The sequence below is a fragment of the Parasteatoda tepidariorum genome, chromosome 1 (assembly GCF_982258835.1).
Source record: "Parasteatoda tepidariorum strain Cologne lab strain chromosome 1, Ptep-v5.0, whole genome shotgun sequence".
Lineage (NCBI taxonomy): Eukaryota > Metazoa > Arthropoda > Arachnida > Araneae > Theridiidae > Parasteatoda > Parasteatoda tepidariorum.
Window position 1 is genome coordinate 41,311,528 of NC_141755.1, and position 18,166 is coordinate 41,329,693.

Consider the following 18,166-nt stretch of genomic DNA (forward strand, 5'->3'; position numbering starts at 1 on the left):
TTTATTAATTTTAATTCGCAATTATATCTTAAAAGGATATTATATCTCAGTATTTGTTATTTCTTTTTTCTCTATGTTAGTATTATATTTAGTCTTCTGAAACAGCGTAGCAGCTATATTGTTTAAAAAAAAGTATAGATCAGAAAAGGGTAGTAAAAAAAGTTTTTTTTAAGCATTTGTTCTAAAAATCGTGGATTTTAAAAGAACCCTAAGTTGTAAATATTTCCTTAATTTTCACACATATCATAGGCTACAGTTTAGCAGAGTTTACCCGAAAGGAAGCCGTATCGACAGTTCCAACTATGACCCCATGAAGTGTTGGAATTCTGGAGTTCAAATGGTAGCTCTTAACTATCAAACACCAGGTATTACTCTGTTTTTTTTTTTTTTTTTGAATTATTGAATATTTGGAGAATATGCTTCTTAAAGTAAAATGTGAATATTAAATTTATACTAATACATCTTATGTGTTTGTATATTTGGAATTTAAGGTAACTAATAAAACCAAAAGGTTTGCATTATTCTATATTCAATAACTTCCACATATGTAACATTTAATTTTAATATATTATTTTATTTTTACGCAGTGCTTTTGAATTAAAAGAGTACTTTTATTTGACACTCCTACAAAATATTAAAAAAAAATTTCAGTTTCCTTATGGGTAATAATTATTAGTTAAATGTAAAAGAGATGACTTTACTTTTGTTGTTTTGAATGTTTCTGATATTTATGTCTAATTTTGAAAAACTTATAACTTGATTAAACATATTTAAGTTTTTACTGTCTATGCATCATCTGTAGAATTTTCCCTGTGTGTTTACCTCATAAATTTTCATATAATAAGCAAAAGTTCACAATAGTAATATATCTATGCAAGACTGTTGTGAGACATTTTGTCTCTTGGTTCGTTTTTAAAGAACTCCTCAATAAGGATGACCAAGGATTATTTCAGTTATAGCTTATTTATTTCATTATTCTGGATTAATATAATTATTTACAAAAAGTTTCAAAATTATGCATGAGCTGTAGTTCTACTGCTCCCTTTTTCGTTCATACTTTTTCTATCATAGTTCAACTAAAAAAAACTCAACTCTTCTGCGTTCAAAACTAATCTAATCTCTAAAAATCCTCTTTCTCATAAGAGACAGTCCTTTGCTCCACCCCCAATGTAGGGGACGACACTTCCAGTGTCCTTCACCCTCTGACCCTCAAGTCAGGGGTCAATCAAATGAGTGGGAGAGGAATCAGGATCCTGACAACTGTAGACAGAGTTCATATTGTAGACACACAGATGTTTAATGCAATATGAAATGTAACATGAGTAAGGAGACAGTAGTGCAATCTTCACTTTATGTTATAATTTGCTTCTACATTATTATTTATTACTTCTTAGTCATTCTAATTGATTTTTCAAACTTTCAGACAGAGCAATGCAGTTAAATCAAGCTCGCTTTTTACAAAATGGAAGGTAACTTACTTTTTTCACATTATACTCTTAAAGAAATTGTGATATCAATTTTCTGTTATTTTTTTTGTGTAATAGTTGTTTTTACTATCTCTTTCTTGTTTTGATATCATGTTCTTGCACATGTATTCATGCCTCTTATACATTTTTTTGCTGTATTATTCTATAATAAATTTCTTTAATTTAATGAAATCCCCATTTTTTTATAGATGTGGATATGTTTTGAGACCAGAATGTATGTTTGAAGATCATTTTGATCCACATGACCGTTCCTGCGTAGAAGGTCGGGAACCTTTTATGTTATCTGTGCAGGTAATTTAATTTTAAAATTTCTAATGTGTTAGTTGGTTGTCCTTGATTTTGGACCAAAAGAAGTAATTTTTTTTTTATATCCTTTCATTTTGAGTAAAATGAGCAGAAACCATATTGTTATGGAAAGAAATATGGTTAAATTTGTAATGTGTCAAGCATTTCAATTTTTAAAGAAATTTAAATGCTCTTTTATATACTTAAGTTTATAAAACCAAATGTAATAATAGCAAAGAGGAGTAATGATTTCATTAACTTTTTTTAATGACATTGATTATCTAAATATACATAAATATAAAATCTCATGACCAAGCCTTTATTGAAAAATGTTTTGTAAGCTTCTCATTCTTAAAAATTTACATAAAAATGCATCAAATATTTTTTATGAAAGTGTCTTTGAAGTTTTGTTCACATAATGTATGATAAGAGTATAATATTTTACCATGTGATATAATAAACACAATATGCTCCATTCAAGCTTCAAAGTACCTTCATTTACATGACCTAGTATGAAATAAGGAATTTTTTTCATTTTTACCCACAATTCATGCTTACTCTTTTTATTGGGTATTTGTGAAAAAAAATATAATTACGTTTTGTATTTTTATGTTTCTATTGTTAAAATAAGTTTAATTTGCTAGTTTAGTTTTTAAGTCTTGATATATTTTATGAAAGATGCATAACAGTTTTTTATCTATTTTAAACATGAAGGTTATTGCTGCTCGTCACCTGATGAAAACAAGTAAAGGTATTGTAAGTCCTTTCATTGAACTTGAAGTACTGGGATCTGAGTTTGATACTGCTCGCTACAAAACCACTACAAAAGGTGTGTTATATTTTGTTACAGATTTTATTTTATGTGTAAAAAAATAAAAAAGCTTTAATTGAATTTTACTATTTTTTCATATTATAGATTATATTTTACTTCTTTATATTTGAACTTTTTTTTTATAAATTATTTTTTTATATTTTATGGTTTTAGCCATGTATAAAACCAACTTCTAAAAGTGCTCAATTTGTTTTGAATGTGCTCAATATGTTTTGTAAGTCAGAAAGACATTTTTCTAGGGTTTATAAATCGGAAGATAAAACTTGAAATGGAAATTGTGTCATTTGCAATGCAGACAACAAAAGACTAGATTCTAAGTATGAGAGTAGAAACTGAAGTGTGTGATTGTGTGCCGAGACTTGTTATAATAGTTCTTATACTGAATTAAGTTACTAAGAGCTTTTTGGATTATCCTAAATTGCATTTTTATTTATAATGCTTATTGACGTGCATTGTACAGGCTTTCGGACATGGTGCATCCTTCATTGGGATTCGCTTCAACAAAGCAGACTGCTTTTACAAAAAGTTGATTGTCAAGCATTTTGAACAAAGATGTGCCAAAGCTCTTTTATATAGCTGTATTATTTCATCATGGGTGGTCACCCAGCTCGCACCAGCCACAGTTTTGACCTAAAATATCCTCATTGGTAGATGAGTTCCCTTGCCGTCAGGCTAAACTTGGGAGGTTTTCATGATTTTCCTCTCCATGCAACGTACATGCTAGTGTCTGTTTCTACAAAAAGTCTTCTGCTAAGGCAAATTTTCTCCCAATACTTGATATAGGAGTTCCTTTGTCTTCTGGATTGTTTTAAAAATTATAAAGGAGTTGAACATTGGTACTCTTAAACTCAAAATCAGGTTGGCTGTTCAACGATGATTATAAAATAAAATGAAATTAAAAAGTTAAGTTGGAAATTTTTTAGTCAATGTTTAATATAATAGCTCACATTTATTTTTATAGAACTTGTTTTCATCGATTGTTCACTACTTTTTAATTCTAAGCAAGCATTTTAATAAACAACTTACCATTTTTTCATTAACTTGTTTATGTGCAGAATTTCTATTTTATTTTGTGAATAAATTGGATAATTATTGAAGATGCATTTATTACTTGTGATGAAAATTCGAAAATATATATCTTGTTTACGTAGCTGCCAATTTCCATAGTTGTTGATAAAAACTTTTTATATGGTAGCAATATTTAAGTTTTAATGTATATTTCCTGTTTGTTTTTTAATTTTAAAATTTAATGAGGTTTCAATTACCATGGCTCACCAGTATTCAAGTATTCATATTTAAGATCGATTTGTCTGGTTAATTGTACTTTTCTGGTAATTTATTTAAAAAAGGCTTTAGTTTTTAAAAAAATTTCCTTCCTTAATAATAATTTTTCTTCATGTGGTAAAATCTTTTCCAGTGACCATAGCAGTGAAATCTGTATAAACTTGACCACCTCTGAAAATTGACCACTTCCCTATGTTGATCTTTAGGAGCAAGTAGAAAACTGGTAAAATCAATTAAATTCCCCTTTATAATTTGACCAATTGTCCAAGTGGACCATCAAAAGTTAGTCCCATAAGTGGTCCTCTTATATGGGTTTCATTATAGATAAGAAGTAACTGCTGTGACTTATATTTGATTTATTTTTAAAATATCTTCTTTTTTTATTAAATCATTTAACTCTATTTTATTTGTGAACCTTTAGAGGACAATGGTTTGAATCCAGTCTGGAAAGAGACATTCTCATGGTCTATTTATAGCCCTGAACTAGCTTTAATTAAATTTACAGTCCAGTATGAAGATATGTTTGGGGATCCTAATTTTCTAGCACAAGCCTGTTATCCTGTTACATGCCTCAGATCTGGTAAATTTTTATGTTTTCATCTCAGAGCTGAAATATTTTATTGTTTTTTACTATACATCAAAATCTTTTAATGATTTTTGCACTCTCATTAAACAAAAAAAATCACATGATCTTTAATTTGCCTAATTCTGATTGTCATCACCATACAAAATTCTTGTCCTATTTACTTGTAAATAATTTAGTTATCCTTTAAAGGTATTCACTTGTAATATTTATATACCATTCCTTCTTAACAATATTCTCAGTATCTCTATGTAAAACTGTTTACTATTTTACGCACGTAAATTTTGTGCATAAAATTTTCTACATTAACTGTAATCAATTTTGAGTAAACTTGAGTATAGTCAAAGTAGACAATAAAAATAATGAATACCAAATAATTATTTAAATTAATGTTATGAATTAAATTTACACTATTATTAAATAATCTTTTTGCTAAAATAAATATTCATGAGCTATTATTATTAATAAAAATTTAATACTGAATTAAAAAAGGAGTTTGCGAGTTGTTCTAGTAACCAAACAAAATGAATAGGTTTAAATTTTATCCCATTAGAAACAGAAACTGAATCTGTGGAATCAAGCTTCTATTAATATAATAAAAAATGATTGATTTATTATTTAATTTTAAATTTTGATGTATGAAATAGAAATGGAATTAAAATTATTTTAGAACAATTATGGGTTTTGGTAAACCCTTTAGTATCTATTAAAATTAATCAATATTATTTCGAATTATATTTCATTCTGTGTAATCTAATGGAAACAAATTTCTTGCTATCCCTAAATTAGCAAAATATCAAGATATTTACGGGGCTTTTTGCATGATGGCAAGAGATTAGTAGGTTTTATCTAGAAAAAAAGAGAACATTTTCAGGAAGAAAATTAATAATACTTCTTTAAAATTCTAGTGTGAGTTTTATAAAAGTAAAATAAAAATAAAAACATGACTAATGTATAATTAATAATTTTAATTGTTACTGCTTTCCATTAAAAATTGAGTAAAATAAAAATTGATAATTGCATTACAGAGAAATGACTGATAAATCATTAAAAAGTTATTCTCAGATATGGGTTTAAAAAAATATATTTATAAGTTCCTGAAAATCATTAATATATATATATATATATAAAGCTTTTTATTGCTCTTATCATAAAAATTACAATCACAATTCATTATCAATATTTATGACTGATTTTCTTAAAGATAATAACATTTTTTTTCATTGAATCAGAAGACCAATATCTTCATAATAGCCATTGAGTATATTGTAAATGTTTTCTTAAGTTCTGAAATTATTATTGTCATGTCTATAAAGTAATCTTATATCTATTTTAATACTCACTCAGCAAAATAAAAGTTATTAACTACTTTCGAAGACTAAAATTTTAGAACACATAAAAATAGATAAATAAAATAATAATATAAGTATTTAAATGTATAAGTAAAATAAATAAGTAGGATAATAATAGTAGTTAATTAAGATGAATCAAATAAGTAGTTGCAAACAATATTATGAAAAATATCTATTTGTAAACTGCATCTAAAATTGTACATTATAAAAAAAATTATGTTATTATAATGCCATATCTGGTAAATTTTTAAACTAATATTTACATTGTATGCCATAATAATGACTTTAGAGGCAAATTTTAAAGGAAGATAATCGGTGTAAAGAGTTAAAATACTTAAGAAATTGTTGCTTTTTTACTATGTATGTGATAAGTCATGTTGTGAAAGTCATAAGTATGTGATAAGTCATAATGTTGTTGTCACTATATTCATTTGATTAATATTTTTGTCTATATGTCACCATAATTTGCATTTATTTAATGACTAATAGCTAACTACAGTCGGAGCAATTTTGATACCAAATCCAACTTCTGGAAAAATTTCTTTGACTCTTATCTTCCCATCCCTGATTACTATTGTATAATTTGTTTCAGGCTATCGATCTATACCTCTGAAAAATGAATTCAGTGAAGAACTAGAGTTAGCTTGTTTACTTGTACATATTGAGTTACAAAATCCACATCAAGTGAGTTTAAAATACCTTTTTATCGTTTTATAATGAGTTTCATTACAGAATTATGGAATGTAATTTTACTCTTCTCTAATTTTTTAGTTGAAAAAGTGCAATATTTTTTTTCTAATGTTGAAAAGTATAAAATTTTATAATAAATTGCAATGAGCAAATGTGTTTATAAATTGTTGGACACCTTTCAAATAAATTCTTTTGGGAAATATTCACATTTGTTGGCTTATTTCAATTATGAAACATATTTCCTTTGGTTTTCAACTTATTTTACATATAAATAGAAAGTATGTAACCAGCAAGATATATGGAAAGTCCTGTTTCCAAAATCCCTGAAACTTCTGAATACATTTTTTCTGGTAATAGGTCTTTAAGGTAAACAAGCATCATAACATGCATTTTTAATAAAACTTTAAAAATGGTTAATTTAAATTTCATCCTACAATGTGTTCTTATAATTTAAAAAAAATAAGTAAAAGTAGAAGATAATTTGAGCTGTCACTGTTATGAATAAAGACACCTTTTTTCTCTTCTTTTTTTCCTCCTTAATATGAAGAATTAGCTGTAGCAGATAATCAGATAAAAGTAACAAAAAAATGGCTCTAATTCCAAAAGTAAATCATTCTGATTTAATAAAAAAAAAATAGTAACATAAAGCGAGTGACAGAATTTGGTAGGTTAAGCAGTTAAGTCAGAATTTGGTAGGTTTTGTTAATAAAATAAGCATTTCTTATTTAAAAGAAAAATAAGTTTGCCTGCTGATGCTCTTTTCAAACACTATTAATATTCATAGTTTATTATTCTAACTAAAACATTTTCCTTCAACTGCTCTTTTCTTTTCAGCAACTCTTTTAGTATATGCTTATAGAAGCAGAACAACTATTGCAGTATCAAAAAGCAGCAAGAACAAAGGAAAAAATAATTTTATAACTTTTTAACAATCGCAAACACAAAAAAATAACAAACATTTTTTTTTTAAGAAAAGCAAAAAAGATTTATTTTGATTGTAGAAAAGTGTCCGGAAAATAGACATTTCCAGTTAAGGGATGTCCGAATATGGGACTCGATACATTGTACTGTATCTTAAAATTAACAAGAAAAAGTCATCCAAAGAAGATACATAACATTTTATTACAAAATGGATATTTTAAAACTTAATTTATAAAAATGTATTTTTAAGGCTTGTCATAATTTTTAAGTTTAAATATAAAGCGAATTTTTTTAGTACTTTTCTTTAAAAGGCTCTTTGCCAAACTAGTTTAAAAAACAAAGTCTAATACAAAGAGTTTTAAAAAAATATTCTAATCTTGTATTAGCGATAACACTGTTCAAAGGGCTGGAGTAAAATTTATATGTTGAATATTTAATTGACATTAAAAAGAAATTTTAATTCATTATGTGTATTTTGTATGAGACCCTATATTGCTGTGATTCATTTTTAGTTAAAACATGAAGAAGAAAATCAAGAAGAGTTGAGTTGTAATCTCCTGAATCAGTGTTAAATTTTATATATTCTTGATCAAAAATTTTTGTTTAAAAGAGGTGTAATATGTAATGAGACAGGGTGAGTCTTTTGATGGTTGAAGCTTAACTGTTTACGTTTTCTTATGAGAAAGGAGATCTCCAATGCAAGGGAAAAAGTTCAACCAGTTCTATTACGTAACATGCCCTGCTTTATGTATGTTTAAGAAATGGAAAACCCTTATCACGCTTTAGAACCACAGAATTTAGAAATTTGACACAAAATAATATTTGTTGCATTGTTTAATTTGCAGTCTCAGTTAAACTTATTTCAACTACTTAATTCAATACCAGGACTATAGTAAAATTTTTTCATTCATATTTTAAATAATAAAATTAAAAAAATTGGCACAAAATAATATTTCTTACATTGTTTTATTTGCAGCCTGAGTTGAACTCTTTTCAACAACTTAATTCCATAGCAGGACCAAGTGATCAAAGCAGAGCTCTTACTTTCCAACTAGATCGTAGTGAAGACTCTTCAAGTTGAACATAAGGTTTGTTAATTATTTAATATATAAATAATTGTTTTAATATCGTATCTTGATAGTTGAAGCTAAAAAGTTCATGCCATTTTAATAATAGGAGATATTGAAAACATTTTTTTTTTCTTGTCACAATTTTCATAATGAGATTCTGATGTGTCTATTGCAGCAATTTTGCTTTGCAGGTTGATTGAAAAGCACCTTAAAATTTTGATAGTGCATTTTGTTATGAATATAACTTTTTAAAACAAGCCATGTGTGGTGATTTAAAAATATAGGAATAAAACTATATAAAGACTTTTTTTCTTTCTAAAAACGAGCTATTGATTTGGGCTGATTAGTTGCATTAAAGCTTGTAAAACTGCTAAAATGTCATTCATTTTTAAAAATCCTTTTATGATTTCATTTGTAGTTTAAACTTTTGTAAAATTTTGACTGGTTTTTGAATAGTATGAAAAGCGATAATACTATGTAGTGTCAGGCTGAGATAAAAATTACTAAAGTCATGTAAAGTATCTTTAAACATTTAGAAAACACATTTTGTTTTTGAGGAGAGTATTAAATTTTTTAGTTAAAATATTAATGTAATTTCAGCTATGAGTAAAAATAAAAAAATTCCCCTCGCAAGCAATGAAACAAGATAGTTTTATTTTTAAAAATTTAATCAGTACCTAAAAGTATATTATGAACCAACAAAGATCATTTTGGCAATTTTTTATAACATATTTGCTGTCAAAAATCTTATCTACCTTCCCAAAGTTCGGAGGCTCCAGATACTTTAGAAAGCAAAGTATCCAAAAATTCCTTAGAAATGTGGTGATTTTCTCCTTCAAAAACAGTACTTGATGGGCTATTTTGTTTCTGATATATGAATCAAGCACCTTTTGTTTATGCAGTACCACACAGTTTCATCTAAAGAACAAGAAAGACATTCCACTTCATTGTACAGTGTAGTTTATCGTTTGCTTCCTAACTGTAATTTTTTATGCTTAATCTGTTTTTTAATTTGGCATGAAGTTTGCAACTACTTTACAAAATGATAAATTTACTCTTCCAGTAGGAGATAATTTTATATAGTTAGTCACTAGTTAGTATGGTGACATACATTAAAAGTTATATATTTAAGTAATACAATAAATAATTAATGCTGCGTGAGTTTTATTCAACTAAAAGTGATAACTTTTCCCCCATAAAATAGATTTCTTTCTAATAAGATTTAAATCACCATTTCCTGTTTAAATAACTTTAAATGCAAAATTGTTCTATGAAGAAGATATCATTTAATTTTTTTAGGGGGGAGGATTTCGTGCAATAAAAATGATAAATAATTATGTTTTCAAAAAAGGTTTTTTTCCCTCACTTTTTCAAACTTTTCTTTAGAGAGTCTCTAAATAATGAAATATTAAAAATAATAAATTTTAATTTTAAAAATGAATAAATTATTAATTTTAAAAATGAATAAATTATTAATTTTAAAAATGAATAAATTATTAATTTTAAAAATGAATAAATTATTAATTTTAAAAATGAACTTTAAATTGGATATTTTGATGGTATTTAGGATGTTGTTAGTGAAAGGATGGTGTGTATAAGTATCCTCAGTAATTAAAATTCTTTAAAAGCCTCTTCAATATTCCAGACAAACAGAAAAAGTTTTCATTAATCGTTGTTGGTTTAATTTAACTTAAAAACAAGAAGGAGGTTAATATTTTTACAGATAATATCCAGCTCTGAAAAGCCATTCAAATTGTCTGCGTTTTATATTTTTTTTCTGTGTGTTCTTTATATTTTATATTACTTTGGGTACTAATTATTCAATATTTATTTTTTAGTGGAGGTGATCTCAAGTAATAATGATAAAACATACTATCTGAGAAGACTGAATTAATCATGCATTTATTTTAAGGAAACTTATGTTTTTGCATTTATGACTCCCTTTCAGAAACTACTTAAAACAGTATTGGGAAACTATCTTAAAACTATGGGTGTACAAGAAGGGATATTATGCAAACTTTGTCAATACTTTTAGTGGAATATGAGGATGATCATATGGAGTTCTATATGGAAACTCAAATAATGAAGAAAATTTCTATTGTAAGTAATGACTTGAACTCAAACGGGTTTTAATGTTTATTGATGGAAATGTACTGTTAGTGATGTGTTCATGATTGTGTTACGGTTTATTAGAAATGTTTTATTCTATCTAAATTGTGTTCTTTTTTTATCGATTTAAAAAGACTTGTTTATTGTTATTCATAAATGTAAAATTCTTAGATATTCTAAAAATTAGGGTGACAATATTTGTTTTAAATATTTACTTTTATGGCCATAGATATTGTTAAATTCATACAAACTCAGAATTTGTAAAAGTTCCATAATCACTGCATTTAATATGATTCTTTTTTTAAAAAAAATTAAGAGAAGGAAGGAAAAATTTTAAGAACTTAAATTTTATTGTTTTTATTATATTGAAATTTCACGTTTTTTTTTAAGAAAAGGTGTTTAGTTTCTGTAATCATATACTCAAGTATCCTTCAGTAATAGAAAATTTTAATTATTTTACTCCATTACTGACTTTGAAATGCTTATAATTTTATATTTATAGCATAAATTTTCCATTTCATATTAATTAATTTTTAAATGTAGCTCAAAAACCAGAAAAAATTCCACTCTAAATTTTAGAAAGAGCATTATTATTTTGATAAGTGCTTCACAAATTACTATTGGTCTAAGAATGTCTGCATAGGGTGTGTACAGTCTTAAACAGTTGAATTTTTCGTCTATTTTTAAAACCTTAAAAATCATTGTTTACTTTTTAAAAAAAAAAATTTTAAATATTTTTTTAATATCATTAATAAAAACATTCATTGGAGAGAGGATAGTTATAAATTACTTTTTATTCTTTAAAAGGTGTTTAAAAATTGCATATATATATATATCAGCATACTATCTTGAAGTTTTCTTGTTGATGCTTCGTTTTCCTGGCTGATTAATTTTGAAATATATTTTATTATAAAAGTTATCTATGAAGAGATTTAATTGAAATTAAAGTGAAAGACGTTTCTTAACTACACTAAACTGGAAAACATTAAATTTTAGGCTTTTAGTGTTTCATTTATATTTACATTAATTTGCATTTCTTGTTAAAATATTATCTAATAGCATAAAATGACTGTCTGAATAATATTTTCTGTTTCATACTCATATTAATTACCTGGAATTCAATTAAAAAATACAAAAAGGTAAACTTTTTAACAGTCTTTACAATTGCTCTTGTTAAATTTTTTGTGGACGTCTAGATAACTTCTGCTTTATCTAAAATAAATTTTAAGAAAGTGTCAAATACTAAATTTTTTAAATCACTTGATTGTTTAAATTTCTAAATTATTATTGGGATATGCATATATCTTGCACAATTTCATATTCTTAATTTTATAAAATGCATTGATATATTTTTATGTTATTAAATGTTTTATATAAAAGTTTTTTTTTTCTATTTTGTCACAAAATTTTAAATTTAAAAAAATTACCTAATAAAATTTTTTTTTGAAAATAATAAACTCTTACAATCTTTATCGAAAAACCTACTATCCATATAAGTCTTTTATTATCTCACTTTAATCTGTCTTCCATGGCTTACTATTTCTTATGAAAATTTAATACACATAAACTTTTGCATAAACAAAGACATTTTCAAAAAATAAGAATTTTAAAACAGTTATGACTATGATTCGTAAAGAGGTAATATAAGTTTTTTGATGAAAGATACTAATGAACTCAAGGCTTTTGTTATTAAACATAATAATGGTGATATTCTTTTTAGATCTTTTTTATATCAGTGAGTAAGTGCAGTAAAAAAGCCTTCTAGTTCAATAAAGATTTTGAATTATTTTATTTATATGCAATAATCACAAATAGTAAATAATAAAGTTCTACTAATTGTGATTTTAAATCTTACTGATGCATTATGTGAGCATTTTTAAATATATTCTTTTCAACAATGGTAAAAAAAAGTTCAAAAAATTACCTTCTTATTTAATATCTGTACTCCTGAATAAATTGATTTTTTTTAAATATATTTCTTATCAAACGAAATTATATCTTTTTTTTTTGCCTCTAAAACTAAAGCATAGTGTACATTTTTACTAGAAAGAGTCTTTCTGATATAAATACATATCTCATGAGCTAATCACTGAACTATTTTTTCTGTACTATTTTTGTGCTATTTTTTATTCTAAGGAAATAATGTAATATCAATATGTTTCAGCACGGGATATAGCTTGTCTTTATCCCTAAAATGTCTTTCATTTGGGAGTTTTCATAAAATATCAGTTTTGCTCTGTGCTACACTCGTGATTTTCAAACGTAGTAGGATTTTTTGTTCTTTTTTATATTCTTTTTTGCATTGCATGTTGAGTGTTATCTGCAAGAAATAAATATATTCAGGAGTTTTTTTTTGTACACCAAAGTATTACAAAATGATCTAAAAGCATTAAAATGATAGTTTAAAAAAATTCTCCAATTTCTTACTCTATGAAAAATGGTGGTTAATCATAATTGTAAAAAATTTTTACTTTTTTACTAACATTTCTTCTAAAAAACCAGTTAAGCTTCATTTGTGGAAAAAAATTGGTAGTATGTGATATCTTTCTTATGTATACTGTTCAATTTTTTTAATAATTTGTAGTTTAGTAAATATTTACCTGCAAGGGTTGAAATTATCTTAAGAGGATGCAACCGGGAACAATATTCATTAATATTTAATATTTTGAAAATTATCTAAAGTTATTTTTTTAATTCAGAAAAATCAGAAATATAATAAGAATCAAAAGTAAATTTCAAAAATAAATTTTAAAATTTTTAGTCTGTCTAAACCAACAAGTTTTGATGCAAATTTTTTATTTATAATAACGTTTAAAATAAAATTATAAAGCTTTATTATTTTTTTTACTTTTGATAAGTTTTAGCTGTAATGTACAATAGTTTTGTAAATGCGTACTTGCAAGGACGTACTTGCAAAGTAAAAAATTTATTAAGTAAATGTATTCAGCTCAGATTACGACTCTTAGTGTTTATATGGCTCATAAAAAAGCTTTATTAATCACAAATGAAAATTTTAGGATTTAAAATAAAATAATAACATTTAAAAACAAACTAGAATATTTTATTTATTGAATTTTATGGGATTTGCAAGTGCATCTTCTTGCTGGTTTTTTATATGATAAAAGAAAAAATCAAAATGGGTTATTTGCAGAAGCATGACAGCCCTTTAAAGAAATCAAAATCTTGTTTAGATACATGTTAGTGAGATTTTCATGTTAGTGTAAAATGCATTAGTTATCCAGCACAAATATTTTTCTAGATTGTTACTCATCATTGTGTCATTGTTTGCCCCCAAAGTATTTTTTGTAATCCCTGTGTTCCAAAATATTGATAGAATGAGTTTTCATTTTAAATTTGAATTTTTCTTTTTTTGTAATATATATGAACAGTGATTAAATCTTTTTTTAATTATTATTGTTGTATCTGATTTTATAAATGAATGAACATTTTCTTGATTGCCCTTTTAGTTAGTCTGTAAAACTGATGTAAATAATTGTGTATTAATTATGTTTGTGTTTATTTGTAATAAAAAAAATTTCATTTCTATCTTTAATGTAATATAACTATTGCTAAATTGAATATTATTATGCTTTTAAGCTAAAATATTGAAACACAACAAAAAAAATTGCTGATAAAATATTTGTATTTGAATGATAAAATATTTTAACATCTTTTAGAAGCACTTTGATAGTTTAAATTGAGACTAAATGATGCCATGTATTTATTAATTATTATTCGGTCGGTATATACCAGTTTCTATTACATTTTAAAAAGAATTATATGCATTTATGAATTTTAAATAAGTGTTTATCTTACAGTAACTCTTCATATTTATATGAAGAAATAATTTTATAAAATTGTTTTGTACATTTTGTGAAGTTAAATGAAATGCATTCCATTGTAAAAAAATTTTGTAAGTGTCATTTAGTTTGCATCATACAGACCAACTTTCAGTTTGGTGTCAGATTCCTTTAAATTGGTGGAGTTTTGTGACCCAAGAGCTAATAGAATGTACTCTGAATTGTGTAAACTGTTGCTGTTAATAGGAAGTTAAGAATGTTTAATTAGTTTTAACATTAAACAGGAGTGTAGGCATATTTTATCTTTCTCTTTTTTAGTAAACAGTTTTAAATGTTTTCACAACACTTTATTTATGGTGCAAATTATTATTTAAAGTTGTTCAGACTATTAGGGAATACTTCTGCAATGGTACCTGTTCATGCCAACTACAATCACCAAGGTGCCAAACTGGCAAAAATTTAAAATATGTATAGTATGTAGAAGTTTATCTGAGAGTGGTTATGAGTTATACCTTTTGAGTTAGTCTCCTTCTGTGTTTTTTTAGTTTCTCACAGGCCACTGCTCAGAAGGTGCCAAAACTTGGCGGTTATTTTGCCGCTGGTCCAGGTACAGAAATTTTCCCAACTATTTTTTTTCTTCCATCTATGCTTTGGGAAAGTGAAAATCTGATTGATGCAGAAAGTGTGAATCAGATTCAGTCAAATTGTTCCCAAAAGCTTCTGAAAATTATTAATCGAATAATATATTTTTTAAGATTTTAATCCATTCAACTAAAGAGTTAAGAACTATGAACTAGGTTGTTCAAAAAGTCAGCAGTCAAATATTTGTTTACATTTGAAAGTTGATGCAACAAGAGTATGCTCCACTGGCATCCTTTCACAAAACTCACTCACTGGTTCTAATTTTATTGAGGCTGCAAATATGAGAACCATTTTTTTTCCCTTCATCTCTTTGTTAAGATTCTTTTTTTCATGGAATATGTGAATTTTCACATCTACACATTCTAAAAATATGCTTGTTTAGTGCATAAATTAATAACTGATTCTTAATACCTCAGTCGCTTGTTATGCTGTATCCTTTATATTGTCATATTATACTGCTCTTTGATCTTGTCTCTGGAAGTCCTAAAATAACAAATACAATCACTAAAGAATTTTGTATTACTTAATTTTAAGAAAAAAGTTTTTTTATCTTGAGAAACAAAACAAAAAAACTAGCATTTTTGGCAAAATGCATTGTCAGATCATGTTGAATATTATCGCATGTGTAGAATCCTCTTGAGTCTGAGAAATGCTTGACTCAAAGCAAATGCCTTGTTTTCACCACTCTTACAACAGGTCTGAATTCTAAAACAAGTATATGTTGCTCATAAAGAAACTGAGAAAAAGCGTGATAAAATTAAATGTTTAACTCTTGTGCTTTTGGACGTTTAGAAATCCTTCAATATGATCAAAATCGGTTAAAAAATCTGAAGCAACTAAAAAAACAATATTTTATTTTGAGTACCCGTGTGAATTATATATTTCAAATGTTAGCTTATTTAAATCTTAAAATTTTAACTAAGAGTAAAAGATTAACACATTAGAAATCCGCATAATTTCCCAAGGAATCAGCTTACAGCAAATGTAACATATGAAACAAACAAAAAGCTACCATAAAGGCAGTGTAAGTTGCAAATTTTTGAAGTTAACTTTTCTGAAAGTAAATTAGATGAAAAATGGTTTTCATATTTCAAAACAGCATATCTAAGTTTATTTAAATTAGTTTAAAAATTTCAAACACCAAAAAGAAAAAACAATTGTAGGTCTGTGTTATAGGTGCACTGAACTATTTTTTTTCCGGTATTTTTTGTGACTGAGCAATATTTTGAACGTATTGTATATACTTTTGTATCTGATAACATTTCAAAATAAAATGTTTTCAAACTCACATTTTATCTTGCTATCATTTATTATTTGATTCACCAATGAAAGGATGATTCGGCAATTCACTGTAACATTGTAAAATAGTAGAGACATTGCAACTTTTTTTACTCGAGAATCTACAATATATATTTTTTGTAGTTTTAATTTTTCTTGTAGCAATATGACATCAATTAGTTTTGGTATTAATGCAAATGATGTTGATTCTTAATCTCTGTTGTCTCAGAGGGGTGTAATAAATCTGATGCGTAGCGTTTTTAAAACGAGCTTAAAGGTGCTTTTTTTTATTGGGGTTTTTTAAAAAGTACCTTTTTGAAAATGAGATTTTTTTTCTTTACCGTGTCGATATTCGCCACATATTATGCAAAAGCGTGATTTTCACATTGTTATATTCAACGTTTTTACAATTCATTCAAACAAAATCGATTTCGGCTAACCGTCGGTCTGTAGCGTATGAAAGCGCCAATCATTTTACATGTTTGATGAATTGCATGCGAGTCTGCATGTGCTTCTACTGAGTTGGGTTCAGTGAGATCCTTGTACTCTCATGTGCAACTCTGCTGCATTTTGTAAGATATTCTCAATTTCAGGCTTCATTTTCCACCCTCCGAAATCGAAACGAAAAATCTGCTGATCTTTTTATGGTAGCTAATCCCTTTTTATGGTAAAAATTCCCTCTGCAGAGGATCAAAATTGTGATGGCATGTCTTCGAATCATCCTCAGGGATGTTTCCCAGACCGTCGCCAGTAGCTCATTGTGCAGCTCTAGTGCGACGTAAATGAACTACAACAACAAAAACATGTTAGCTAATATAATCAAGAAATCATGCATTAAATTTTGAAAAAAAATGACTGCTGATAGCCCTGTCATGAGTAGCAACTTAGGTGGCTAACGAACGCATCGCTGGGCTGTCATAGTTCCGTGGATCAATATAAGGGATGATAGTGTGTCGTCTGCGATGGCACCACATATCATCACACCAGCTGTCGAAACGGTAGGCTGCTTTAGAGTATGCAGAGTTAATACCCACCCACTGTTGCCTCCATTTGGAGCGATGTCGCTCTCGATGGGATTAGACTGCAAACAGGTCGACGTAAATAGTAATAATTGGCGATCAAAATGGGCAATAGGTGGCGTTAAGCAGAAGTCTCTACCTATGGCAATACTTCGCATGCTTTCACCATTAGCGTGTGAAGTGTCATAGGAGAAGGAAGTACATCATTTCTCTCTTGATTTTCAAATTGATTAAAAACTTTTAAGTTAGGAAACTATATGGAACTGAAAACTACAGGGAACATAGTTCTATAAGAAAGAGTTTGAATTTTTAAAAAAAATATTTTTGACAATTGAATAAGAAAAGGGAAAATGTAGTATATACTACTGAGGAGAGGAGCAGAGTCAAGACATGGAACCGGTCTTCTCCCCAGAGGGCGTATTCGAGCGTTGCGATCGCGAATAACAGCAAAGAGATCTGAAAAAATTCTCTTTTGATTCCCATTTTAAAAAGTAGTTAGATACTCTCAAAGCGCACTGTAATCGATCAAACATCCACTGTGGCAGGCGACGAGTGTTTTCTGCCTTTACATTTGCATTCACTGTAGGAGACACGCAAAGCTCCGTCTTTCGTGTGTATTGTTCCTTCATAACAGCGTTCCATAACTAAGGCAGACAAAATACTCAGTAAATACAACGGAAAATTTTTTTAAAAATATATTGATTACAACTTTTTCCATTTATAAGCAACGGCGGAAATGATCACGAGTAAATCTTTATTTACCATTTTAACTCTAGCGATAATTATATCTAATTTGATTCATGGAATAGTGAAA

The 18,166-nt window shown here is 27.0% G+C and overlaps 1 protein-coding gene across 3 annotated transcripts in view; it reads left to right on the forward strand.

The window, feature by feature from the left end:
• sl (small wing phospholipase C gamma 1) overlaps positions 1 to 10,999 on the forward strand; it is a 47,346-nt gene extending 36,347 nt beyond the window's left edge. For 2 of the 3 annotated variants that reach the window (XM_087162525.1, XM_087162526.1), the window contains exons 25-32: positions 241 to 365; positions 1,424 to 1,469; positions 1,676 to 1,778; positions 2,487 to 2,601; positions 4,310 to 4,468; positions 6,416 to 6,507; positions 8,411 to 8,522; positions 10,343 to 10,999. In XM_087162525.1, coding sequence (XP_087018651.1) covers positions 241 to 365; positions 1,424 to 1,469; positions 1,676 to 1,778; positions 2,487 to 2,601; positions 4,310 to 4,468; positions 6,416 to 6,507; positions 8,411 to 8,515 — 745 coding nt within the window. In that variant the 3' untranslated portion in view covers positions 8,516 to 8,522; positions 10,343 to 10,999. The remainder of the gene's footprint in view (positions 1 to 240; positions 366 to 1,423; positions 1,470 to 1,675; positions 1,779 to 2,486; positions 2,602 to 4,309; positions 4,469 to 6,415; positions 6,508 to 8,410; positions 8,523 to 10,342) is intronic. The other variant, XM_087162524.1, reaches the window with a different exon arrangement.
• Positions 11,000 to 18,166: the final 7,167 nt, after the last annotated feature.